This window comes from Notolepis coatsorum (genome assembly GCF_963971535.1).
Source record: "Notolepis coatsorum genome assembly, chromosome: 3".
Taxonomy (NCBI): domain Eukaryota; kingdom Metazoa; phylum Chordata; class Actinopteri; order Aulopiformes; family Paralepididae; genus Notolepis; species Notolepis coatsorum.
In genome coordinates this window covers 56,109,072-56,135,850 of record NC_140167.1, presented here as the reverse complement: position 1 = coordinate 56,135,850, position 26,779 = coordinate 56,109,072, and the positions used below count along the sequence as shown (strand labels likewise).

Here is a 26,779-nt window from a genome sequence, read left to right as displayed (position 1 = left end):
CTAAACCACACGCTATCAGTCGTACCACTGTACTGGCAAAATGGGAGGAGCCTACAGTAAAAACAAACGCCCTTCATCCCAATTCACCCACACCGCATTTTTTTTTACCAAAAAATATATTATATATTATCGGAGCTATCAATAACGTTATCGGGTTTATCGGGATGACGTCATAATAGCTGATATCGGCCCGATAATTATTGGCCCGATAATTATCGTGCATCCCTAGATTCAATGCATCATGAAATCTCTTTTGACCACGATTCGATTCGATACATTTTCTATCAGTTAATTCCCCAAACATTTTTGAATACACAAATGTGGCTGGGGGAACTGATTCACTCAGCATGAATGGACTATAGGTCAATAAAAACAACACATAAAAAATTATTATTATTATAATTGTTTTTTATTATAATCGATTCTAATAGATTCTAACATTTTCAAATCTATGCAGTTGAATCGTCACATTAGGATCGAAGCATTTCGATGCATCGTTACTGTCTACTGTACCCTGCTCTTTACTGTTTCTTTCACTCAGTATTATTATCTCTTTCTCCCCCCTCTCTCTCACGTACTCACTCACACACACACACCAAAGTCGTCTGTTATATATCCACACACACGTACGCATGCACACGCACACTTCCTGCCGTTCTCCATATCAGATCACATGCTACAGTAGTATGAGTGTATTTCATGGGCTGGTTGCAGGGAGTTATTCTGTCCCCCATGGGGAAGGGCTTGGCCTCACAGCCCAGGTCTCCTGATAGGAGTCACAAGGCCAGACTCTGCAGGGAGGCGGTGATGCAATCAGAACACTGCAGATGAACTACAGCCACAACCCCTCTCTCCCCTGCAGGCGGGGGGGGGGGCTTGAGTCCAGAGACTGACTGTGGCCCCACTACTGGGAATGTTATCCAGTCGCTAAATCTTTTACAAGTTTATCTTCTCTTCCTACCATATGCAGGCTCACACATGCGTTCACACATGTACAGATGCATATGCAGGGTACACCCACTGACCTCAGTAGTGAAGGAACAGGGTGGATGGTCAGTGTTTAGGTCATAAGGAACAGGGTGGATGGTCAGTGTTTAGGTCATAAGGAACAGGGTGGATGGTCAGTGTTTAGGACATAAGGAACAGCGTGGATGGTCAGTGTTCCTACAGTATGTAATAGGTCATGGTAATTGTTCTGGGGACGGCCTAGAATGCCCTCAAAGACCCCTGGGAAACCCCAGATACTCTGTCTGCCGACACACACTCTCACACACAGACACACAGAGGACTTGTGGTATTTTTCAGCTGTTGCTGTGACTCAGACTGTGGTCATGATGCCAGCTCATTCCATCCCATCCGGCATACAACCACCTACAAGATCTATTGGAACTAATTACTCCTGTTGTCAGGGGCTAGAGTTACATGTCTTGGGTAGCGATGCACTGCACTTGTACAAATGTTTCACTGCACATACCGATTCTTCTGAGCGCTAACCTTGAACGATCATCCGATATACAAGTCAGAATCTACTATCTAGGGTCATATCTAGCATGCATTATTTGTCAAAGAAATTCAAAAAATCTAGTAACTTTGTTTTGATTTCTGACGCATGTCTCTCTTGGCATCGGGTGTTTATTATTGGGGGAAATTCATCCAATACCGTCACCCTGTTTCATCCTGATATCCAGTGCCAGTAGGGGAGCCTCTTGTGTAGTACTGCCTGTTCAGCAGCATGCATGCATAGGGGCGTAGGTCACGTTGACCCAACGCACCCCGTCTGGGTTTTCACTGGGCCACGTGGAGCTGGGATGGCTATGGATGGGTGGAAACGGTGGCGGCACCGCGCGGGTCATGCCAGGGTGTTCTCTCTGTTTAAAACAGGGCAAACTGACTCATCCGCTCAGCCGAGGTTGGCAGTTCTGTGCCGTTCCTCGGAAAAAACACCGTCCTAGATCTCCCTCGTTCTCCAACCCCTCTATTTGTCCCGTTTCTCCTCTGTTTTTTCCCTCCCTACTGTCCTTTTCAGTGTCAATATCTCTCCAGACTGTCCTCCTTGATGTGTTTTTGTTCATTTTCCTTCACTCCTTCCCTGTCTTTCTTTCTTTCTTTCTTTCTTTCTTTCTTTCTTTCTTTCTTTCTTTCTTTTTCTTTTTCTCTCTCTTATTGTCTCTTTCCACCGTAGCCTCTGAGATAATATTCATCGGACCTGTCAAAGGTAAGCTCTCCTCTTCCTCTGTCCCCTTCCTCCTCTTCAGCACTGCTTTCCTCCCTCCCCTACCGTTGCCTGCACCCCCCCCCCCCCCCCCCCCCCATGACTTGGGTCACCTGACAAGCCTTAACCCTTCCACTGCCGCACTACCAAACCGGTTAACCCTTTCACTGCGGCGACACACAGAAGGTTAACCCTTTCATTGCCACACGACAGCCGGCGACCGTCGGTTGTGTGATAGTAAAGGGTTAACCTTCTGTCGTGTGGCAGTGAAAGGGTTAACCATAGGGACTGGCGGGCGGCAGAGTCACCTGACCACTCCCAGAGAATATGGAGTCTGCTGAGCAGTGGTCACGTGGTACCAGGCTTCCCGTCAGACCCCGGAGCTCGCTCTTCCTCTGCTGCTCGCTGCACCTGGTATTTTCCTGGTCAGCTGAGAACGTTTTATATCGGTCATGCACACAGAAGTGCAATAGGACTGTTGGATGATATTCTCATTTTGGAACCGGCAAGATGCTATTGCTAGTTATTCGCCTAAACAGCGCGAGCAAGAAGCCGTGTGTAGGTCCTCTCACAGTTTACATCACACAGCCCAGGGTGGTCCAGTTCCTCTACTGTAAACCCTCCTCCACCACTCCCCTGTGTGGGGGGGATTAGTATGGAGTCCTGTGTGGGGGATTAGTATGGAGTCCTGTGTGGGGGGGGGGATTAGTATGGAGTCCTGTGTGGGGGGGGGGATTAGTATGGAGTCCTGTGTGGGGGATTAGTAGGGAGTCATGTGGGGGGGGATTAGTAGGGAGTCCTGTGTGGGGGATTAGTAGGGAGTCATGTGGGGAGGATTAGTATGGAGTCATGTGTGGGGGGGATTAGTAGGGAGTCGTGTGGGGGGGATTAGTAGGGAGTCCTGTGGGGGGATTAGTAGGGAGTCGTGTGGGGGGGATTAGTAGGGAGTCGTGTGTGGGGGGTAGTAAGGAGTCGTGTGTGGGGGGGGGATTAGTAGGGAGTCGAGGCGTGTTGACATTCCCACTGTGTGTAGGAGAGGCAGGGGGGGGGGGGGGCTGCAGTTTGTCAGCCTGGTGTAGTAGTGACTGCTCTCTTCTATCCGTCTCTGGCTATTTGGGATTCCTCCAGTGTCAAAGACCACATGGGAGAGATGGGAGTCCTCTCCCTGACCCTGTGAGCTCAGTATTGGGGAGAAACCTTGAAAGAACCAACGGACAACAAACCCTCCAAACCCCCCCCCCCCCCCAGGGGCTGTGGCCTAGACCCTGTTCTCATGCCCTCACACACACACACACACACACACACACACACACACACACACACACACACACACACACACCTACACACACACACACACACACACACACACACACACACACACACACACACACACACACACACACACACACACACACACACACACTTCCTGAGCCCACTTCCTGTTTTAGAAGAGATGTAGTGGTTTGGCCAGTGCTGTTTCTTGACCCAGGCCCTAAAGAGAGAGAAGGAGAGTGAGACTGAGACTGGTCAGTGTGTGGCCCACCAGAGACAGAAATACTCGGCATGGCCAGCCAAGGCTAAATGTACCCGCTTCAGTTTGGTTGCTTATTTGTTGATGCATGAAAAACCAAAACCCACACTTAATTTATAGTTGCAGAAATAAGAAAAGGCCACGCTTACAGTACTTACTACAGAACATTTACATAGTTGGCTAACTGGAGAGTCGACCAACACGGTGCAGAGGGTGCTACTCCTGGGTGCTGCTGTAACCAGAGCAGGAACACACACAGTCAAAGGTCAAGAATAGCACAAAGGACTCTCACAACTTGGGATTCATAACGGATCCAGATTCTTAAACATGCAGCATCAAAAAGGGGAAAATCCGCACTCAGAATAAGTTTAAACTTATTGAATGCACAGCAGCAGACGGTAAACCAACGCCTCTCAGCCCTCTGGTCTCCGTCAGCGTTTCTTTGGGTGTTTTGACGTCTGAAAATGCTGACGAAGGCTCGGGGGCTGAAGCACGTTCATTTATTGTCTGCTGCTATGCATTAAAAAGAAAAGCATTTAAAGATAAGAGTAGGCCGGGGCAGGGCATACCAGATGTGTTTAGATGTACTTTTTTGGTTTATTAATTTGTCGTATAAAACGGGTCGTATAAAACAGGCGTTTCGCATCATGGTGTCATTAGGTTAGGTCATTAGGTTTTAAATGTCCTACATGTTTGTACCAAAGTTACAATCCATGTGCCCCCACATCCCCCTCCCCCTCCCCTCTACCATGTGGCTGGTTGTGCTGTAGTTTGCTGTGTGAAGAGCTCTCCTGCAGGTTTTTAACTGCAAGTGAGCGAGTGACCATGATTTGTGCATAATCTGCATGCTGATGTGCTCCATCATCAGTCCCGCCAAAAAGCAGGAAGACCTTGTTAAAGCCGCTCGTCTGCAGGCTGGTAGTCAAACTGTTGTTGACCACTAGCTAGCCCGGTTAGACGGCTGTTGTTGACCACTAGCTAGCCTGGCTAGACAGCTGTTGTTGACCACTAGCTAGCCTGGCTAGATGGATGTTGTTGACCACTAGCTAGCCTGGCTAGATGGATGTTGTTGACCACTAGCTAGCCTGGCTAGACGGCTGTTGTTGACCACTAGCTAACCTGGCTAGACGGCTGTTGTTGACCAGTAGCTAGCCTGGCTAGACAGCTGTTGTAGACCACTAGCTAACCTGGCTAGACGGCTGTTGTTGACCAGTAGCTAGCCTGGCTAGACAGCTGTTGTTGACCACTAGCTAACCTGGCTAGACGGCTGTTGTTGACCAGTAGCTAGCCTGGCTAGACAGCTGTTGTTGAGTCCACTAGTTAGCCTGGCTAGATGGCTTGCAAGTGTGTGCTGTTGTGTAAAGTGCTCACCCATTTAAAAAGATTTTGCAGGCACTTGTGTGGTGATTTTGTATTTTTAAATGTGCATTATTTTGGAAGTAATGTCGATATTTTGTGAGAAAATGCAGTGTTAGTATTCAATATATCTACTTCTATGTATATTGTCTTTTGTTTATTTATTTATTATGTATATCTTGTTCTCTTTGTACCTCTGTCCACCACAAGGGACTAATTGATGATTGTGTGTTTCCAGGGAGCATCTACTCCAGCCCAGGCCTGTACAGTAAGACCATGACCCCCACCTATGACTCCAGAGACGGCAGCCCCCTGTCGCCCACCTCAGCCTGGTTCGGAGACAGCCCCCTCTCAGAGGGCAACCCCAGCATCCTCGCTGTCAGCCAGCCAATCTCCTCGCCCGACATCTTGGCGAAGCTTTACAAGCCCCAGTCCCTCCTGGACAAGGCTAAAATCAACCAGGGGTAAGCTCATCTTTTGCTGACTGTATCTCATGATGACTTCTAAGGTTACTTCTTGCAATGCGATGTGAAATTCACAGGTAACTTAACCCTGTAAGGCCCAAATTAAATTGACATTATCAACTTCAGAGGCCAGAATGTTGGACCTATAAACACATGTACTATCCAATAGCATTGTGAGGCTGAATAACAGGACCCATTGACTATGTAAATTAGCTTAAAAAAATTATAATCATTTACAGACTTTTAAAAGAAATGGCTAAAAGTGATGTTGTAATTTTGCAACCGAGGGTCTTACAGGGTGTTAAAGGAACACACCAACTTTATGAGAAATGCGCTTACTGTCTTTAAAAGTCGGACAATAAGGTAGATATCCATTTCCTCTCTTTGCGTTTAGTAGAAAGCTATCTGGCTGTAAGCTAGCCTACCTTAGCACAAATGAATGGATATTAACCACTAGCCAGCCTAGCTGTTGGCCAAAAACACCTCTGAGTTTTAAGCTAGGCTAGGTGATCCGTATCCACTTCCACTCATTTGTGCTGGGCTAGCTTGCAGCCGGATAGCTTTCTAATGAATTCACAGAAATAAAATTGGTATCTATCTTCTTGTCTGGCTCTGGAGAAGACTGTAAGCACATTTCCCATAATTAAGTTTGGCAATATGGTATGGTAACTGTCCTATAGTCATGATGACTGTTATGAGGTTCAACGCCCTTCATCTCTGATGGTGATGTATTGATATGTCTGTGTGTAGGTGGCTGGACTCGTCCAGGTCTCTGATGGAGCAGGACGTGAAGGAGAACGAGGTGCTCCTGCTGCGGTTTAAATACCACAGCTTCTTCGACCTCAACCCTAAGGTAATAATAATAACAGTAATAATATGTTGGTGATCTCGTTGAATGAGCCTGGGTCCTACAACATGACAACAGTAATAATATGTTTGTGATCTGGTTTAATTAGATTAGATTCAAATGTATTATATGTAATATATATTCTTTTAATATATTTTATATATATAAAATATAACAAGCCTGGGTCCTACAACAAGACAACAGTAATATTTGTATATGGTTTAATGAGCCTGCGTCCTACGACAAGAGACAAAACGTATGCGAGTCCTTGTCTTGCTGTAGTAGACTAGAGGATACCCCAGGATGGATGAAGTGGGATTATGCAGTTAGCCTGATAACTTTTCAAAAATATCATTGTGCAACTTCCAATATGTATGACTCCCATTCCTGAACCTGATATTCAAGTTCAGTTTTAAAGATACAAATCCAAAATGCGAATACAGTAGTTCACACTTTTTCAATGTTATCTGGCTAACTGTGCAATGTCAGCCAGATTGTGACACACGGTGAGGACACATAAGTACTGTCTGCCTCCTGCAGCTGGCGGTTTGTGGAGCGAGGATGTGTCTCTCAGATCTGAGGCATCCTGTTATCTCAGCTGGTGTGTGTGTGTGTTTCTGCATGTGTGTAAAAGTGTTGGTCACAAGCTACTGGCTTGGTACAATGGTACCTGATCTCTGACTGGCCTTGAACCGCACGGTCTTAACCATTCCGCCACCTGAAAAGGATGCAATTCAGGCAGCGAAGCAAGGTTGGTGGTGTGTGTGTGTGTGTGTGTGTGTGTGTGTGTTGCGTGTAGGTTCCTGTGTCAGTGTCTCTTGTACATTCCTGTGTGTGTGTTAAGACCTACCTCCGCTCCCCCCTGCAGTACGATGCCATCAGGGTGAACCAGCTCTATGAACAGTCCAAGTGGGCCATCCTGCTGGAGGAGATCGAGTGCACCGAGGAGGAAATGATGATGTTCGCCGCCCTGCAGGTGAGGACATCTGTGTGCGTGCGCATGTGTGTATGTTCTTGTACACCTATCCTTGTGTAGATCAAATATGCCCACGAGGAAAGAGACTCATATGGGGGGGGCGACAGTGGCTCAGGAGGTAGAGCAGTCGTCTGGTAATCGGGAGGTTCCCGGTTCGATTCCCGGCCAGTGTGTGGAAGTGTCCTTGAGCAAGACACTTAAACCCCAATTGCTCCCGATGAGCAGGTTGGCACCTTGCATGGTCGCCTCCGCCGTCGGTGGGTGAATGTGTGAGTGAATGGGTGAATGTGAGGAACAAAATTGTAAAACTCTTTGGATAAAAGCACTATATAAATGCACCATTTACCATTTATATGATCCTTTTAAAGAGGGGACATTTTGGTCCAGTCTTCACTTAAAAACATTTTAGGTTTAAGGGTAAGGTTAGGGTAAGGGTTAAGTGTATGCATGCAGTGGTGAGGGTTAAGCATAGGATAATGGGCTAAGGAATTACTGTCTATTTTGGTTATTTTTCTGTATATCTTTCATTTCATTCTTTATGTGCACTGGGGATGATGATGTCACTTGAAAAGGTGTGTGTGTGTGTGTGTGTGTGTGAGTGTGAGTGAATGTTTGGATGAACTTTATGGATGAAATGAGTTCTGAAACTGAGTCTGTCTTTTGGACCACCTTCCTAAATCCTCTGCAAGTAACTGCTGTTGTTAAGTGTTTTTGGGACTGCGGATGCTAAGTGGATGGATTGGTTATTGGACCCTCAGCCACACGACTCCTCTATAACAGTCAATCACCGCAACACAAAAGGACAGTGTAAAATGAAGCGCCACCCACTAGGGATGGGTACCGAATTCGGTACTTTTGAGGTACCGAACCGAAACACGTCGGTACTACCGAGTATCGATTCAAGTGAGATACAGAAAAAAAAATGTAGTTATTTGAAGTTTGGATTTTTTTTTCACGGCTGAGGTAGGTAAATAAAATTTCTTGATACTAAAGTACTGAAAAAAGGTACCGTTGGGTACCGGTATCGATTCACAGTTACCGGTACCGGTACCGTATCGGTTCAAATGTGAAAGGTACCCATCCCTACCACCCACCCACACATATCAACTCTCACAACCAACAGCTCCCACCCACAGAAAGACATGGAAGGGTGCCGTGCCCAAAAGCCCACGCCTGGGATTGTGTGCATCAATGACACCCCAGTGTTATATCTTTCTTTCTATATTTCCCTAAAAACTGGCATAGTCAGCATGCTGTTACAGGCTGTTCCCTAGGTGAAGTTAACAACAATAGTCCTTACAAGGTGTGGGTGTGGGTGGGTGGGTGTGGGTGGGTGGGTCGTCTAAATGGGCTTGGTTGAATTCAGTATTGCGTTGTAAGGTCTGCAGTGTGAGGACCAGCTCTCTCTTCTCATTGGGCACAATGCCCTCTCTACCACAAGCTAATGAATTGGATGGGCTTGTTGCCCAGAGCTGAGTCTTATGCCCGTCTGGTCTGCTGCGCCCTGCATTCTAGAACTTGGCCAATGAATGCTGTTGCAGAAAGAGCCATTAAGTTATTTCCCCCCCACATTCCTTAACCCTTTCACTACCACACTACAGAAGACACTGTCTGGAGTGTGGTAGCGAAAGGTTAACCTTCTGTAGTGTGGTAGTGAAAGGGTTAACCTTTTGTAGTGTGGTAGTGAAAGCGTTAATGGGCTCCTCAATACTATGGATGCTATAATTAGCTGAATCCGTTTTAGGTCAGTGAAATGCTTCCAGTCCCAAGGGGTTAGCATCAACAATGTTCTACTATTGGTAGGGCTGGGTATCGAAATTCTATCCTTTTTATTGAAAAAATGCTGCAGTATCGACATTTGGTATTGAATGACACACTGTTATTCAATAAGAGATTTCGATACCTAAGTAGTTCATCTCATCAGTGTCAGTGAGCGAATACGTATTGTTTGTTCCAATATACTGTATAACATTTATTCCGTTCAACCACAATCTAGAATCATCCAAAATGTAAACAAAGCCTCAGATTGGCTCACACAGTGTGACGGGACAGCAAATAACTTGGTATTGGGGAAAAAGGTTTTGGTATCAGTATTGGCACCGGTAACAAACATTTTCAAACGATACCCAGCCTTAAATATTAGTACAAAACCAAAGAGCTTTGGCTTCCAGACCAGACAACAACTGCAGTAGCCCAGTAAGCCGGCCTTGTGCCACCTTGCAGTACTGTAGCTGTTGACTTGTCTACTCAGACGCACAGCCCACTGGCATTACAGTGATGAGACACTTAAGCCTTGCTCAGGATCCCGCTGGGCTTAACAAGCACTCAGACATTAGGCACGTGATGACTTTTATATGAACAGTGTAACAGTGAAGAGAGACGCTGGCTGTACGGAGTAAAGCCAAGGATACTCCGTCAACGCATTATTCATTTTGTGCGTTCTGTCATTTCATATTTTTTGCAGAATGAGGGTGGGGTTCTAGAGTTCAAATGCAGCACAAGTAAATCACAGACTTCCGCGCCATGGGACCGCACTCTCGGATTGGCTCTCGCAAGAGTGGAGAAAGTTGGAAGAGTAATCAGCTTTTTTTGAGAAGATTTTACTCACTCTAGCCGTTCTTCACCGCTGCTCGCTCTCCCCCACAGAAGGTCACCCAGCCCTGTTTTCTTTTGTGCTTCTTGTCGTTGACAAAGTGTCCCTAGCGTACCAGGGGGAGAGTGGGAGTGGGATAACCTAGACGTTGGAGCCCTTTGCCCCTTCGGGTTGCCCTCTTAGCCCCGAGGGGTGGCGCCCCTTCTATTTCCGACCCTCGTAAAGCTTGGGTACCGGGACCTGAGGACGCCACCCTGTCCTCACCCTCGGGGTAATTATAGAGTGTCCCGGGCCACAGGACCGAGCCCCCGCGACCGGGACCACCCACCCCAGCCCGGCGGGACCTGACGGACCTGCTCACATTCCTCCCAGCACTCTGAGGTGTTATGAGTGCTTCATCAGAGAGGTTATTAATACACTTAACAGGTTTCTTGTTACCCCCCCCCCCCCCCAAAGACGGAGCAAAGATGCTAATCCTAGCGGCTTGTTTAGATTAGCGGCTAGTCTGTCGCTACCTGTCAGTTAGCGCTGTGCTAGCTCTTTTACTATGTTTCGACAGGGAAGCACGAGGCTATGGCTTAAAGTTTCACTGACAAGGGTGTGTGTGTGTGTGTGTGTGTGTGTTTGTGTGTGTCTGGGGAGCGCCAAGCCTCTCTGAGTGAGCTGGTGGGGAGTGGATACTAGGGTCTAAAATAAGATAAATGATTCTCCACGCCCAGCTACTGTTAGCAGGCTATCACCTGGATGTGTAACACTGGCTAAATATAGGGGTTTGGTGATCAGCCCAATAGGTCGAGCCCAGTAGTCATTCCTTTTTAATAGAATCATTCTCACACGACGGCTTCCAGAGGGCGCAGCCGGTCAGCATACGTCAACGCACACATACAATCACACACACACACACAAAAGCCACTGTCAGTCGAATGTAGGCGTGAGAAGTGGAGACAAGGTGTCATGAAGAGCCCTTTGTCCTATATTCTGTAACCTTAGCTGGCTATGGCCACAGATACGTCCTCTCTCTCTCTCTCTCTCTCTCTCTCTCTCTCTCTCTCTCTCTCTCTCTCTCTCTCTCTCTCTCTCTCTGAACAGCTGTTCTGTCATATTGAGGGGCTGGGCGGTGGGTTGACATTATAAATACCATTTGTCAACAGGTTGTATTTAGTGTTGGTGACTCACGCTAGTGGGAATCACTGTGAGCTTTTCTGTAAAGTCCACTCTGTGATCCGTCCGCCCCGGTGTTGCCATTGTTGCTCAAAGGTCCGATTTGTATCCCACGCTATTGACCCAGTTCCACATGTATTCACTTCCCAGTAAAGACAATTTATAGTTGGTTGCCGTCTAAAGATGTGCTGCGATTGCAGCATGCAGACCCACCCCTTCATTTCCCTTTAGTAAATCATCCCTCATCTCCTCCCCCCTCCCACAGCCAGTGCTGCACGACTACAGGATTCATGGCATCCACTCTGACTCCTACCAATTAGAGTTGAGTAGAGTAGAATAGCCAGATCTCACATTTCGGTTCTGAATGAATGAATGATCATTGCATTTACTGTATATACCGCTTTACAATGTAGGGTGGAAAGTGCCTCCTTCACCACCACTGTGTAGCACCCAACCAGGCTCAATGGCTGCCATACAATCAAACATCACACTACACAATGGCTGAAAGGCTCAAGAGACAGGGATTGATATCAGCCAATTAAGGGGGAGGGATGATTAGGTGGCCTTGATGTCAGAGACCTGATTGGGAAAAGTCGGGGAACCTGACTTGCGATAGATGCTCTGGGTTCTTTAATGACCGAATTTGGTCGGGACGCTTTTCGATATAAATGTACTAGTACAGCTATTCCCCCCAGGGGTACTTGCAATGACATCGGGGGTACGCCAAAGAAATTATTTAAGGCCGTTTCACACGGGGAGCGGTAATCAGCATGCATTCTCGCTCTGATCAGCGGGAACGCACCGCGTCTCATGTGAATAGCCTACACAAAAACACAATCCAGCTTTTGCCGCGGGGGGGGGGGGGGGCCATGTGCACGAAAAGAGCACGCATGCGTACATTTCACGGGACCGCACCCGGCCGCCCGCGTGCCGCTTCGGCCCTCAGATTGTCCTTTGCCTCCAAAATATTCGCTGGCCTCTCATTGAAAATTAATTACCGCTCCCTGTGTGAAACGGCCTTTACATTTACGAACAGTCCAAGGTATTTAATAGCCCACTCTCACCCTCTAGTCAAGTGTACCAACATCGGAATAACATCACAATGTTGCATCCAATACATTTTTTTACAAGGCTAAATAATGAGCAAATTTATTGATAACTCACTCTCTTACATAATATATGCATCTTTATTTATATATATATATATATATATATATATATATATATATATATAGCAGTGTAGCAGGCTTACAATCATGGCAAAGAAAATGTGAGAGTGCGCTGTCCCTGGTGCTAGAGGGGGTACTCGGCTGTCCCTGGTGCTAGAGGGGGTACTCGGCTGTCCCTGGTGCTAGAGGGGGTACTCGGCTGTCCCTGGTGCTAGAGGGGGTACTCGGCTGTCCCTGGTGCTAGAGGGGGTACTCGGCTGTCCCTGGTGCTAGAGGGGGTACTCGGCTGTCCCTGGTGCTAGAGGGGGGTACTCGGCTGTCCCTGGTGCTAGAGGGGGTACTCGGCTGTCCCTGGTGCTAGAGGGGGTACTCGGCTGTCCCTGGTGCTAGAGGGGGTACTCGGCTGTCCCTGGTGCTAGAGGGGGTACTCGGCTGTCCCTGGTGCTAGAGGGGGTACTCGGCTGTCCCTGGTGCTAGAGGGGGTACTCGGCTGTCCCTGGTGCTAGAGGGGGGTACTCGGCTGTCCCTGGTGCTAGAGGGGGTACTCGGCTGTCCCTGGTGCTAGAGGGGGTACTCGGCTGTCCCTGGTGCTAGAGGGGGTACTCGGCTGTCCCTGGTGCTAGAGGGGGTACTCGGCTGTCCCTGGTGCTAGAGGGGGTACTCGGCTGTCCCTGGTGCTAGAGGGGGTACTCGGCTGTCCCTGGTGCTAGAGGGGGGTACTCGGCTGTCCCTGGTGCTAGAGGGGGTACTCGGCTGTCCCTGGTGCTAGAGGGGGTACTCGGCTGTCCCTGGTGCTAGAGGGGGTACTCGGCTGTCCCTGGTGCTAGAGGGGGTACTCGGCTGTCCCTGGTGCTAGAGGGGGGTACTCGGCTGTCCCTGGTGCTAGAGGGGGGTACTCGGCTGTCCCTGGTGCTAGAGGGGGTACTCGGCTGTCCCTGGTGCTAGAGGGGGTACTCGGCTGTCCCTGGTGCTAGAGGGGGTACTCGGCTGTCCCTGGTGCTAGAGGGGGTACTCAGCGGGAGGTTGAATGTCTGAGCGGGTACGGGACTGTAAAAAGTTTGGGAACCACTGTACTAGTATATCATTCTGCTTAGGTGTAAGAAATCCCATGTTGGATAACCCAAGCGATCATATTGGACTGCATGGCAGTGTGAGAAGTGATGGGGTATCAAACTGAAACAGCTATTTTCAATTGATTCTCAAAATATATAAATAATTTAGCAGCAAATCTGATTTAATATTGTCTTTTCATCATTATTTTAGACAGCAACATTGTTTATATATGATAACACAGATGGTTGATAACTGATAAATATTGATAAATACCCTATCCTGCACTCATCCCTCTCAACGATTTGCTCAGTAGTCTCGTTTCGTCTGTCTCGTACCTGGTGCCTACTGGCACCGCTCGCTAACATAAATTCCAGACAAAACCCTTAAACTATTTACGAGGTGATTATCATGGACCAAATCACCTTTATATGAAAAAGACAGGCGGTTTCCCACCAGTAACGCACATAGCAGGGAGCCTTGTTGAAACCAGCAGAGCACTTGCTTAAAGGGGACATGTACTGCTATTCCTAGCACTATTTGGGCAACTTTACACAATTCCTGTTAGTCTATTGAAGACATCTGTAAGGTTTAAAAAAAAAAATAAAAATGCATTGTTTTATATTTATAATCAAGTACTCAAAACCATCATTTTTCAGCTTCAAGATTTCAGGCTGTTATGGCCTGGCTCCGCCCATAAGCACTTTGAGTGACAGTCAGTCCACACAGTCTGCGACTGGTAGACAGAGACAGAGAGAGATAGAGAGAGAGAGAGAGAGAGAGGGGGGGGGGGGTGCGAGAGAGAGAGAGAAAAAAAAGACAGGCCGTCTCTTCCTTTCGTTTTTTCTCTCCCTGCGGCAGCTTGTGGGGGGGGGCCTCCCTTCCTCCCCTCTCCCGTGTGGCGCGGCAGGCCCCCCCCCCAAGTGCTCCCTCCCTCTCTCTCTCTGTCTCTCTCTCTGTCTCTCCCTCTCTCTCTCTCTCTCTCTCTGTCTCTCCCTCTCTCTCTCTCTCTCCCTCTCTATCTCTCTCTCTCTCTCTCTCTCCAGAGTATGCAGAGGTGTCGGGTTTCACTCTGCCTCGCAGTATGAGGAAGTGGTTTTCCACTCGCTGTCTAGTCTAGGTAGATTAGAGCCAATCACATCACTGTCTTCTACCCAGAGCCTGAATGACGTGACTCAGGCCTTCAAATCAGGATGGACTAATTTACTGGAGCAGGAAATTATCTGAGCTGAATCAGAGCAATCCGCCAATATGGTATTTAGACACTAAAACACATTGATACTAACTCCTATTACTATAATACAATGCTAGAGACTGAAAAATGACATTTATAGTACATGTCCCCTTTAAGATGTTTGAGCAGCAAGCAACCGTTAGCAGACTGCGTTCTTCAGACTCCCAGCTCCTCTCCTTATCTACAGAACCTGTCTGTTTTGGGATTTGGAGAAGCTTAGGTGTCTTAACAGGTTGATGTGTTCAGTTATGGGCAAAAACAAGCTTATTCCAAAGGAGGAGACACTATTGTAATCATGCAGAAGACCATATGCAAAATAAAATTACAAAATATCTTGCATGGCATAAGAAAATGTTGAAAATGTGAGGAGAACCTGTTCATCACCAGGGAGACTCATATGAGGGTGTCATGTCTTTTTCTCCGTCAGTACCACATCAACAAGCTGTCCATCATGTCTTCAGACAACCACATGAACCACAGTGAGAAGGAGGTGGATGAGGTGGACGCAGCCCTGGCAGACCTGGAGATCACCCTGGAGGGAGGCAAGACCTCCAACACACTGGTATGAGATCTTAACGTCCTCCACAGGGAAAATACTTCCAAGTCCAGTTGATTTGTGTGGCCCATTTATCACTGTTCCATGTCCCAAAGAAATTCACAGGCACGTCTTACACCCCGTGACCTTAACACTTTCTCTGCCACCCTTATATCCATCAATGTTTGATCACTGCCACCAGTCTAAGCCTATGGAGATGTTTACCTTCTTTGCAGGGCTATAACTTTTTAAATTGTATTGCTAAATTGACATTACTATGGCCCATTCAACATCGATTATCTATCGTTCAGGATGTAGGAACGTTTTACTTTTTCATTCACACATTCATACAAAAATACCGTCTAGAATATAAATATGTTTTTATCGTTTTCTGCAGTAAATCCTAGAACGTGAGATATAGGCATAAATGCATATACCGGTATACATTATCAAATGCCATTTGTTGCCGATACACGCTATATTAAAAATGTCAACTGTACATGGTCCTAAACGTTATGACTGATCATGCGCGGGTGAACGGAGGGGGGGGGGGGGGGGGGTCGTTTATAATTCCGTGATCGTCGTTAAATGATTTATGTAGTATGGGTGATATATAGATCAGAGCAGTTTGCATCGATAATAATAAAAAAAACGCTGAAACTCACGGCAGCCTACTCTTACCGTTGGGCGATGATACTGGAGCAAACAGATCCCAGTTATGTGATGGGGATCGAGGCGATCCATTTCCGGTTTGTATAATACTAATACACGCCCAAATCATGTGGATTATTGAGTTATGGCAGCTATCCATATCCACGGTGTGTGGCTAGAGTCCTGGGATGATATGCGAGTGGCCGGACAGATTTAGGAGACGCACCGATATGCAACAGGCATATCCGGTTTGGCAACTCGACGATCATCCACCAGGTGGCAGTGTTGAAGCGTTGCAGAGTCCCACAGCATCATACAAGGCTCCGTGAGTGAAATATGAATACCATGGCGAAAATATGAAATATGATCAGAATAACGTTGTACGCCGTGATCTGGCAGAATTCGCATGAACTTGAAACCTGTTGTATGACGTTATTGGCGGAGAAAGTGTTAAAGGTGCTATAGATAAACATTTTATGTAGAGTAATAACGTTTAAAAAAAAATACATTGACAAAGCTTTTAGAAATGTGCGTAATACTAAAACTAAGTATTGCTTTTCACCCCAAAAGAATATTGATTAATTAATATTTTTTTCTTTTTTCTTTGGTGGGTCCAAAATGAATGTTGTTGTTTACGTGTTGCATGCATGTATCCCCTCCCTACTTCCCATTTCTCCATGTGGAATGCACCTGATGGGATAAATGACATGCTGGTGATCTAGTGGCTGGATATTATCTATAGCACCTTTTAAACCAGAATGGTCAGGTGTGTAATAGGTAGCTCTTGGTGAGATGTATTGCAGTGTTTTGAAGACCTCACAATGGAATCAGGTGCTGCTTTAGTGTTAGTTTGAGCCAAAGAAACAAATCCCCAGAACCAGAAATCGAGAAGTCTTATTTTTTTATCAGTGGAATACAAAAGGATCATCAGCTGTGAGCAGCATGCCTACACCAGGCCAAGGGCGGGGGAAGTGCAGTGAATGTTACTACTAACTAGTGCAACGTATCACATTGTTATTCACACAGCCTGGGCTGGACAAAAGGCTGGGGGTATGAGATGTTTGAGGTCAAATCAAACCCACACGACTAAATTATATATGGGCAGATTGATATCATGCACTTCCATTGTTCGGCCTGCCCCGCCTGAGAAAAGGTTGCTTATCAGAGGAAGTTGAGTCTTGAGATATTAGTTTATCGGGCTACGATGACATTGGAAACTCACACTGACTGAGCTCATTGTTTCTGTTATGTTAAACCTAGTCTCTGTGTCCTTTTGTTCCACATAAACGTGAACTGGATCCTCACTAATTATGTTTTGGCTTTCACTTTCTCCTAGGGTGACATCACATCTATTCCTGAGCTGGCTGACTATGTCAAAGTCTTCAAGTAAGTCCAGATTTCCCCCCTACGAGACAAATCCCTTCTGGGGCAATTCAAGTTGTATTTTATTCTGTTCTGCCCCACGGTGATTCACCTTGCCTGGTGTTGATGAAAGGCTTGTTACTGTGTTTGTGTGTGAATAATCCATTTGTTGTTGCATAGCCGTCTTCTTGCTGTCTTCTCTCTGTGATCTGTGAACTATTCGTAAACACAACGTGACTTTTGGATACCCTCCAGTGAGAGAGGAAGAGTATGTTTCTCTTTTTGATCAATATGGAAAATCTCTTTTTGATCAATATGGAAAATCTTTGTAAACCTCAAGATCACGGACTGCTTTGCTGGTTTGCCTCCTGAACTATACGAACTAGCCGACCTAAACAGCATTTGATGCAGCTGAGCTGGACTGAATCGCCATGCTCACTACCTGCTGCATCTGTCCCAAGCAGGACCGTGTCAGCTCCACTGCTACTCACTCCTCAGGGGGATCACAGCCTGCAACATGCCGCAGAAGAAGACCGATAGCAACTACAGTATGATGATGAATATGTTTCTACTGGAAATTAACTTTTTCGAGCGGCAACATTTAAATTTTTTTCAAAGACCTGTTTGATTTCAAAAACTGAAATGCAACTCATTCTTCAGAGCTCAAAACTCAGCATGCAAGTTTCCCAAACTTGATTGCCTGAAAAATAAATAAACAGGACCGATATCGCTGCTTTCAAATCAATAAACGAATGAACCTCTCCAATCTCAAATCTGAGATTGAAAATCTTTCATCCAAATCTGACTGCAATGAAAATCAATCTTGCAGAAGTAACATTAATCATTGATGGAATCACGGAAGGAAAAGCGAAATCATGGAAGGACACACAGTCCTGTAACTAAAGAACCTGATCTCAGAACATCATCAACTTGACCCAGAACTGATGAACTAGAATGCGCCCACAGAAAGGGATGGTGTGAGGCAGTTGCAAAATTGCTGAGATTTAAACATAAAGAGGAGATTCTCAAAAGCGCTAAACATTTGAAAGGAACCAATCGTTTTATCAACGAGGACTTTTCACATAGTGCATCAGAAAATTACTTTTGCCCCTACTTGAATAACAAGGGGGACTGGGTAACATCACTTACCTATAGTACAATTGTGATTGTACACCTGGCCCACCTCACAACTCTGCTCCACGCTAAGGAGCTTCGTTCCCATGAGAAAGTAGAACTCAAAAGTCAACCCTCTGCACGCTGAGGTGGCCAGTCGATCACAGCGGAAGACGAGGGATTGGGAGGGGTGATGTCAAAAAGCTCACAGCATGATGTCACACAAATGGCCCATCCACACCAGTGCAGCATCCTGCAGCAAGGTGCTGCATTGTCTGATTAGATCTGAATGAGCCCTAAGGATGGTGCACATTAACACCGGTTGTAGTAGGTTCTCAATGTCTTATGATGGCAAACGGTGCTCTCCCATGCTTTCAGCTAAAAGAAAATATTCTGTCAAGAGCCGTTTGATCCAGATAATAAAGGGACACTTAGCAGATTTTCAGCCTTAATCCTTCTGTATCTTTCTGCTGTGAGGAGGACATGTGGTAATCCAACATGTAACTCACCAATGTGTTTTCTGTCTCGAGAGCATTCGCACCCTGAGAAATACCTCCCGGTGACGTCACAGAGAGGAGCGAACTTCAGACACTATTTCATCAACTATTTATTTTCTCAACTTTCCTTGAGTTGGGCCTACTGTAGTTGAAAACCGTGGAGGAAATTGTGTAATATATAATGGAAATAGTATAGTTTATAGTGGAAATATATATATATATATATATATATATATATATATATATATATATATATATATATATATATATATATATATATATATATAATGAAATTATCTTATTAAAGTTTCAGTTAAGGTTGTTTGGTACCTCACTTGCACATTGAATATCTAATGTATTTCTTGTGATCCGTCTTGTCTTACATGTGCAAAATAAATAAACCACACAAATACAAAGAGCAGCGATTGTATCTCATATCAGGCGAAGCAGGAAATAAGGTTTTATGGATAAATGGGCAGAGTCGTTGTCTGTTTTGTATCAAAGTTAATAGGATGGGTTGTTAGCCAAAGGACATTGTGTAAGCTGACTTTTCACTTTGGGCTTTTTGGAAAACTGATTACAGTGGGACCAAAAGGTTTTTAAAGCATATTTATTTCTTTTGGATCAACGCCCTTGCTGACAGGCAGGTGGCCCTCGTGGTTTGTTAGTCTCATAAAATGTTTAAACCGGTGGGGGGTATTATATCAAGCGGCATTTCCTCTATAACGCTCGTCCATTAGCGCTCACGCCCAGCGTTGGCTTCCCTCCCATTCATGGTGCTGACTTTGCACTATGAGTCTATACGAGGCTGAGAAAGACCTCTCTTTATTTCTCTCTCTCTTCTTCACACTCTCTAGCTCAACCCCCATCTCAGCCTCGGTCTACTTATGAAGAGAGGGAAAAGATGGTGGTTGTTTTTCCTGTTGAGGTCTGACATCTCTCTGTCTGTTGTCTGTTTGTTCTCCAGGCCTAAGAAGCTGACGCTGAAGGGGTACAAGCAGTACTGGTGCACGTTCAAGGACATCACTGTCTGCTGCTACAAGAGCAAAGAGGAGGCCCATGGAACACCTGCCCTCCAAATGAATCTTAGAGGTGCAGAAACGCACGTGCACAGGCATACGCGTGCACACACACACACACACACACACACACACACACACACACACACACACACACACACACACACACACACACACACACACACACACACACACACACACACACACAGGCACATACATACACACATACATACACACATACAGACACACACACAAATACAAAGCACATATACACACACACAGTACAGGAGAATGTGATTGTGTGTGTGTATGTGTGTGTGTGTGTGTGTGATGAATGGTTCTGACCCCACCTCTCCTCTGGACTGTGCCTTGTCTGTCTAGGCTGTGAGGTGACTCCAGATGTCAACATCTCCGGTCAGAAATTCAACATCAAGTTGCTAATCCCTGTGGCCGACGGCATGAATGAGATCTGGCTGCGGTGTGACACAGTAAGTTTCTAGTGCCCCCTAGCTGAGCGGAGGTCCCTTGTGCAGCATAACTTTTAATACATTTGAAGTGGACTGAACACTGTTCCTTCTACGTATCGTGCTGCATAGTTTAAAAAAAAAATGAATTTTACATTTAATTTCTGGGTATTCCTGTGTGCATTTTACATAACTTTTAAACCTATCATGTGTGTGTGTGTGTGTGTGTGTGTGTGTGTGTGTGTGTGTGTGTGTGTGTGTGTGTGTGTGTGTGTGTGTGTGTGTGTGTGTGTGTGTGTGTGTGTGTGTGTGTGTGTGTGTGTGTGTGTGTGTGATTAAAATGTATACAGTACAACGAAAAGTTTGGCATCCAGCCAGAGTGCAAATGTAACAGTAAAGTGCAATAGTAATATATATAGTGTACAGGTGATTCAACTGTAAAATATTTGTATAAAACTGTAAAAGATACAAATATAAATATTTGTACTACTGAGTAATAGTGCTAATCAGATGTATGTACATAATTGTTGGATTATTATGTACAGTGATACAGGTATAAATACAATATGGTAGTAAGTCATACTGGCCAGCAGCATAAGAGTAGGTAAGGGATATGTACATATATAGTATCTACAGATACATACAGATTATACAAAAAGGATTATATGCAGATATGTACAGACAGATGTGGATATATATATATATGCTAAGTATATACAGTATACTTATACACATTATATACAGCATTAATATACATGCTATCATCCTGGGTTATATGCAGGTGTATAAGTAGGTATATAGAAAGGATTATATGCAGGTATATTTCAGACAGATGGATATATATGCTGTAAATATATATATATATAGACAGCATTATTGTACATGCTATCATACAGAGTTATATGAGTAGACTATAGTTTGAGGTAGTTATGATTAAGGAAGTTGTAGACAGTCAAGGCAGTAGGCAGGTAACAGAGCCTAGGAGTTTATACGGTGTACATATATACATATACATTATTTATATGTATATAGTACACACACACACATATATGTATGTATGTACTGTGTATATATGTGTGTGTGTGTTGTTTTTGTCTTAGTTCCTTGTTCTATTTATTACACACCACTGCATCATGGGTTGTGCCCCCCTCCCCCACCAGGAGAAGCAGTATGCCCACTGGATGGCAGCGTGTCGCCTGGCCTCTAAAGGGAAGACGATGGCCGACAGCTCCTACAACCTAGAGGTCCAGAACATCCTGTCCTTCCTCAAGATGCAGCACATGAACCCCGATCCCCAGTTCATCGCCGAGCCGATCACCACCGACATCAACCCCGAGTGCCTGGTGTCCCCGCGCTACCTGAAGAAGTACAAGAACAAGCAGGTACGGCATGTGGGACGTGGTGTCGCACGGCATACTCACGCTGTGATGTCACACTACTGTCACTGTACAGTACCAGCCGCAATCTCTCGATCCTCCAATCACAATGGTTGCTTCCCTCCAAGGGGCGGCACTTGAGATAGTCAATGGGGATATTTAAAGGAACACGCCAACATTATGGTAAATGCGCTTACCGTCTTCGCCAGAGTCGGACAAGAAGATGGATACCAATTTCCTCTCTGCATTCAGTAGAAGGCTATTCGGCTGCATGAATGAATTCAAGCCGATATGGACCACTAGCCTAGCTGTAACAGAGTTTTAAGCTAGGCTAGTTTGTCCGTATCCGCTTGCATTAATTTGTGCTAAGCTAGGCTAAGGCTAGCCTGCAACCGTATAGCTTTCTACTTAACGCACAGAGATACAATTGGTATCCATCTTCTTCTCTGACTCCGGAGAAGACTGTGAGCACATTTCCCATAATGTTGGCATGTTCCTTTAATCTATTCCGATGCATCGTAGGTATAGCAAGATGCACTGTACTGTACACAACTGTAACAAAAGGTACAAGACTGCAAGAGGTGAAGATCCAGCATGTTGTGTGTTTACCCGCTTGTTGTCGAGTGGGTAGTGTGAGTTGGATGGAGGACTCATTGATGCTTCCCAGATGGATGCCTCCTGGCATCTGGGCTGTCTTGCATTGGAATGTAGCCTCCCTCTGCTCTCCTCCTCTCGTCCTTTCTCCATTTATTCCTCCTTCTCTCCCTCTCCAAGGGAAAACCAGGACAGCAGACCCTATTACCTCCCAGCTCGCTGACAGTGGTGTGTCTCATGTATAATGTCTTGTGTCTCATGTCAGGCTGAGGACTAGTGCTGTAATGGTTGCCGCACTCGTGTTTTTCAGCCTTTTGTTGTCACTGATAGACTAGATGTAGGCCTAAAGGTATCTTATCCACCATGTTGCTTACACTTGATCTGCACTGTAAATAATCATAATAATAACTCCCGTCTTAATAACATGCAAGGGCCCACATGTGGGCCCTTTTTAGGACGATTTGCCCACCGGCACTTTGGCGACCACTAGTGGCTCGGGTGTCCATATTTTGTAATACAATATATTTATCGAATTGAAGGGTTATTTGTTGCCTGTCGATAGCCCTTTCAGGTGACAAAATGCGTTCAGCGGTTCTTGAGTTACATGCCGTATTTGAGGCTTGTGCAAAGTACACGTTATTGCGCAAAATACCACTCCCGACTCTTGGGACTCTAGTTCCGTCAATCATTTGGCGATCTCGAAAATTATTGTGGAGGGTTGTAGCCAATGAGTGTGGCTTTCCAAAGATACCCCACCTGGGGATGTATGAATCGGGGATCTAGGTGAAAAACTAACGAGCGAAAACAGGAAGAGAAAAACAGCCGAATGAATTGAAGTCTATGAGAAAACTGAGTTTCTTTTGTACACGGTTTACTAAAATCACTCCTAATCACTCATTTCTGATGTGATTAGATGAGATGTGAAGAAGAAAAAAACTGCCAATGGGATGATATAATGAACTCTCCAACCCGTCTTCTTTTCTTGATCCTCCAATCACAACTGTTGGTCCGAAGAAGGCAACAGTTGTGATTGAAGGATCAAGAAAAGAGGGCAGTTTTTGAAATGGGTAAATTTCACTTGTTCCTATGCAGGTCAGCTTGTTTCAAGGATTTTCTCAAGTTTCAAGTGGAGTGGTCTGCCTTGCTTCGAGACACTGTCACTTTTTTTTTTTTTTTTTTTTTTTTTTTTAATCCTTTCTTTCTCAGATTTTTTTCTCTGTTTTCTCCCCGTCCCAATTTTTTGTTGTTGTGCCAATTCCCCCCCTCCCCTGCCTGGTTGTTGTGCGCATGTTCTCCTACTGGTCGGTACAAGGGAACCCTGAAGTCATCCGCACGCTTCCTCCGACACGCGCGGCGACAGCCAGTGACTCTTTTTCCACCTGGCAGCGAGGGCTCTCATTGGTGAAGTGTAACGCGTGGGAGGTCACGCTGCCTTCATCAAGTCCTGCCTCCGCTGAGCAAGCGCCCAGACCTGACCTGTAGGCGTCGCTGTCCACAACGCCAGATTCCCACCCATGACTTGCCCTCCCCCTAACCCAGCCAAACGGGTTAGTATAGCGATCAGCCCAAGCCCCAAGCAATGCTGACTCCGGGAGTCGAGACAGCAGCCTCTTGCATTGGTGACGAGCGCAATCTCCGCTACGCCACCTGACCGCTGACACTGTCACCTTTTCTGAGGAATTCCTTGAAAAAAGTTATGTTGTGTCAAACATACAATATGTAATCTTCTGCCGCTAGGGGTCTGTCACTCAAAACAATTACAAAAGACAGTGTTTGGTGACATTATGAAGGAGTGTGGCATCATGGAAGTAGTTGTCTTCATTATTAAAATGCTCCAAAGCTAATGCTAACCGTTTCATGTAAGTGAAACTACTCCGGCAGATAATGTTAAATAAAAACACAGATTTGAGTGGTCTAACCTAGCTTATTAGTTAAGGATAATTGTTGGAAACATTTGGAATAATGTAAGTACATAACTAGACAAAATATACATCATAGGTCTAGTAGTTTTTAGACATTTTAATATGGAAATGTTAACATTATAGCTTTAAAACAAGTGGAACCCCAATTGGCATTCGCCAATAATACAAGATTAAATCCCTTGTTAGGAATTATTCTCTTGCAGTAGTGTGTAGTCAGAGAGGAGATGAATCGGGACATAACGGGACACGGGTTAGAGTCGAGACGCTTCAATCCCAACTCTCAGTGGCAAACCGCCGACAGACATCCTAATAACCATAAGTTAGTATCCAAGCAGTAGTGTAGATTAACTTGGCTCATGACGGATAGGAAAATTGCACCCTGCACTCAGATTCCCATGTAAGTAATAGGCCGTCGGTGTGTACGTTGGAACAGCTGAGTACAGGCTAGTGGATATATTAGTTTGAGTAGGGAGGGGGTGGCGGGATGCGATGAGTCTGTTTTGCCTTAGCTTACTCATTCAATGTGGTTTTGATGAAGCTGTGTAGGAAAACTAGAACGTTGCTATGGGGGTTAGGGGGGGAGAGATGTTAGGAGGATGTCGGTAAGTGATGACTGAGGAATAGTCTGGGTTTCTGGGCTATAAGTAACTGCGACCAGCCATGTTCTTAAGGCATAGTAAGAGAGAGAGGCAGACAGACACACACAACAGCGGACAGGGAGGGTCATCAAACAGGAAAAGGCCAGAGGTGTGTCTGGTGTATTTAGCTTTTGGAAAATGGGAACTGTTGAGTGTTATCGGAACAGACGCGGGTGCTGTGTTTGCTCGTGATCTTGACGTATAAATGGGAACATTAAAGGAAATGGCGAGTCAGCATTTGTGTGTTTTAAACATGCAGGCGGCTGACTAATAAGTACTCAAAGTTGTTCCTATACCAGACCACAGCGAGAACGACTGTCTGCTGTCGGTATTCTGTCTGTCATGTTACCTGAGGGAGGGGCTGGGTGGGCGGGGGCTCAGGCCCAGTCACAGAGACTGATGGGAGGTATCCCCAAGGCGCAACATAAAAGATCCAGCACTCTATAGTGTTATGTGTGTTTATGTGTTTGTGTGTGCATGTGTCCATACAGTTGTTGTGTATGTGTGCATGCATGTGTGTAGTGTAGTAGTAGGGGGGCGTGGAGCACCAGGAAATGAGCTTTGCCTGGGAATGCAGAGCGGGAAGAGAGGCTGGGAAAAGCTGCTCCCAGTCAGCTGTGGGAGCCACACAGGGCACTGCCCCCCCCCCCCCCCCCCCCCCCACACACACACACACACACTAACTGGACTTCCTCTCTTCAGACTCTCCCGAGGAGACTTCCGTGCTACAATTCCCAGAGGATATACACAGGAATTTTTAGATCACCAGGACTAGATGGCTTTCTAGCCAAACATATAGCTTTACATAAGAAGAAACAAACAAGGAAGGCGTAATAATAAAGGGGGGGGGGGGGGGGGGGGGGGGGGGGGGCTTGTCAGGTCAGGCAGCTCTTGGTCAGAATACTTTCTTGACCAGTACTGTGGTATATAGCACCATCTTGTGGATGGAAAAGGAAATACAGATCCCTATGTTTGCTATGTCCAGAGAGTGCGGTATAAAAGTATGGATGATAACTGAATCACAGCTACTACTGGTAACAGTCTTGAGGTCACTTTGATTTCCAGTGCTTGGAAAGATGAGCTCTTTTTCTTATTGAGTTTCAACTTTGGCCAATATAGACTCACTGCCATGTGACGCCAGAGACCGTTGTTTAAGCTAGTCTTTAATAACAAATGATATGCGTCTATTTGATTTTGAGATTGAACATTTCAACTAAGAGGCTTTCGTCCTGCACAGAAATTGCTGTGAAGGCCATGCAGCCGTACCAGCCCATATATGACCCGCTCAAGAGTGCAACTGAATTTCTTTTGGCTGATGAAATGTTTTCACACTTTTGTCATACAGTAAAGAATGTGACGACGCACAATTTTTCATTTTTCAAAGGTTGGTGTCGCAGAGTTTTGTTGTGTTTTCAACTCAACTAGGGGGTCGTCTGCCAGAAGAACCCCTGGTCTAACCCTTTCTACTTGCTCCTCCAGATCTACACACAGACACCCTGTCTGAACGCTGCATGACCCTCCTCCAGCCTCACGGCCCTTATGTTTACAGTTATGACCTGCTAGCTTGTTGTTTTGCACCTCTCTCTCGCAGCCTCATTCTTACTTGCTTGTTTTTTTTCTTTGTCCTATCTTTCTTTCCTTCTTCCTTTCTCTCTCTCTCTCTCCCTGTATGAACCTGCTTCTTGCTCCCCCTTGCTCCTCTTTACAGCCAGGCTATATCAGGGACTTGGTAAGTTAAGACGCCTGTTCCACCGGGTGCCTGTGACCTGTAGACATGTTGCACGGTTCTGTTACCTTTTGAACGTCCTTTTGAACGTAGTGCATCTACGGCTCTATGGTTGTCTTTACTAATCCAGAATAGAAATAGATAGATCTCTCTTTAACATTCCATAGCGGTCTATCTATAGTCGTATATTCCTAGTTTTCTTGTATCGTTCCTTTAGTAATGTAGGCTTGCATAGTGTCTCTGTCGCCTTCGAATGCATCTACACAACCGTGTGAACGTGTAGGCGGTT

The 26,779-nt window shown here is 45.7% G+C and overlaps 1 protein-coding gene across 1 annotated transcript in view; it reads left to right on the top strand.

Moving 5' to 3' along the window:
* The window catches only part of fermt2 (FERM domain containing kindlin 2), a 74,236-nt gene that overhangs the window by 42,931 nt on the left and 4,526 nt on the right, over positions 1-26,779 (top strand). The window contains exons 4-11 of the mRNA XM_084311214.1: positions 5,338-5,563; positions 6,314-6,416; positions 7,279-7,386; positions 15,021-15,155; positions 17,116-17,165; positions 19,719-19,843; positions 20,152-20,258; positions 21,395-21,616. Of these exons, the coding sequence (XP_084167340.1) occupies positions 5,338-5,563; positions 6,314-6,416; positions 7,279-7,386; positions 15,021-15,155; positions 17,116-17,165; positions 19,719-19,843; positions 20,152-20,258; positions 21,395-21,616 (1,076 nt within the window). The remainder of the gene's footprint in view (positions 1-5,337; positions 5,564-6,313; positions 6,417-7,278; positions 7,387-15,020; positions 15,156-17,115; positions 17,166-19,718; positions 19,844-20,151; positions 20,259-21,394; positions 21,617-26,779) is intronic.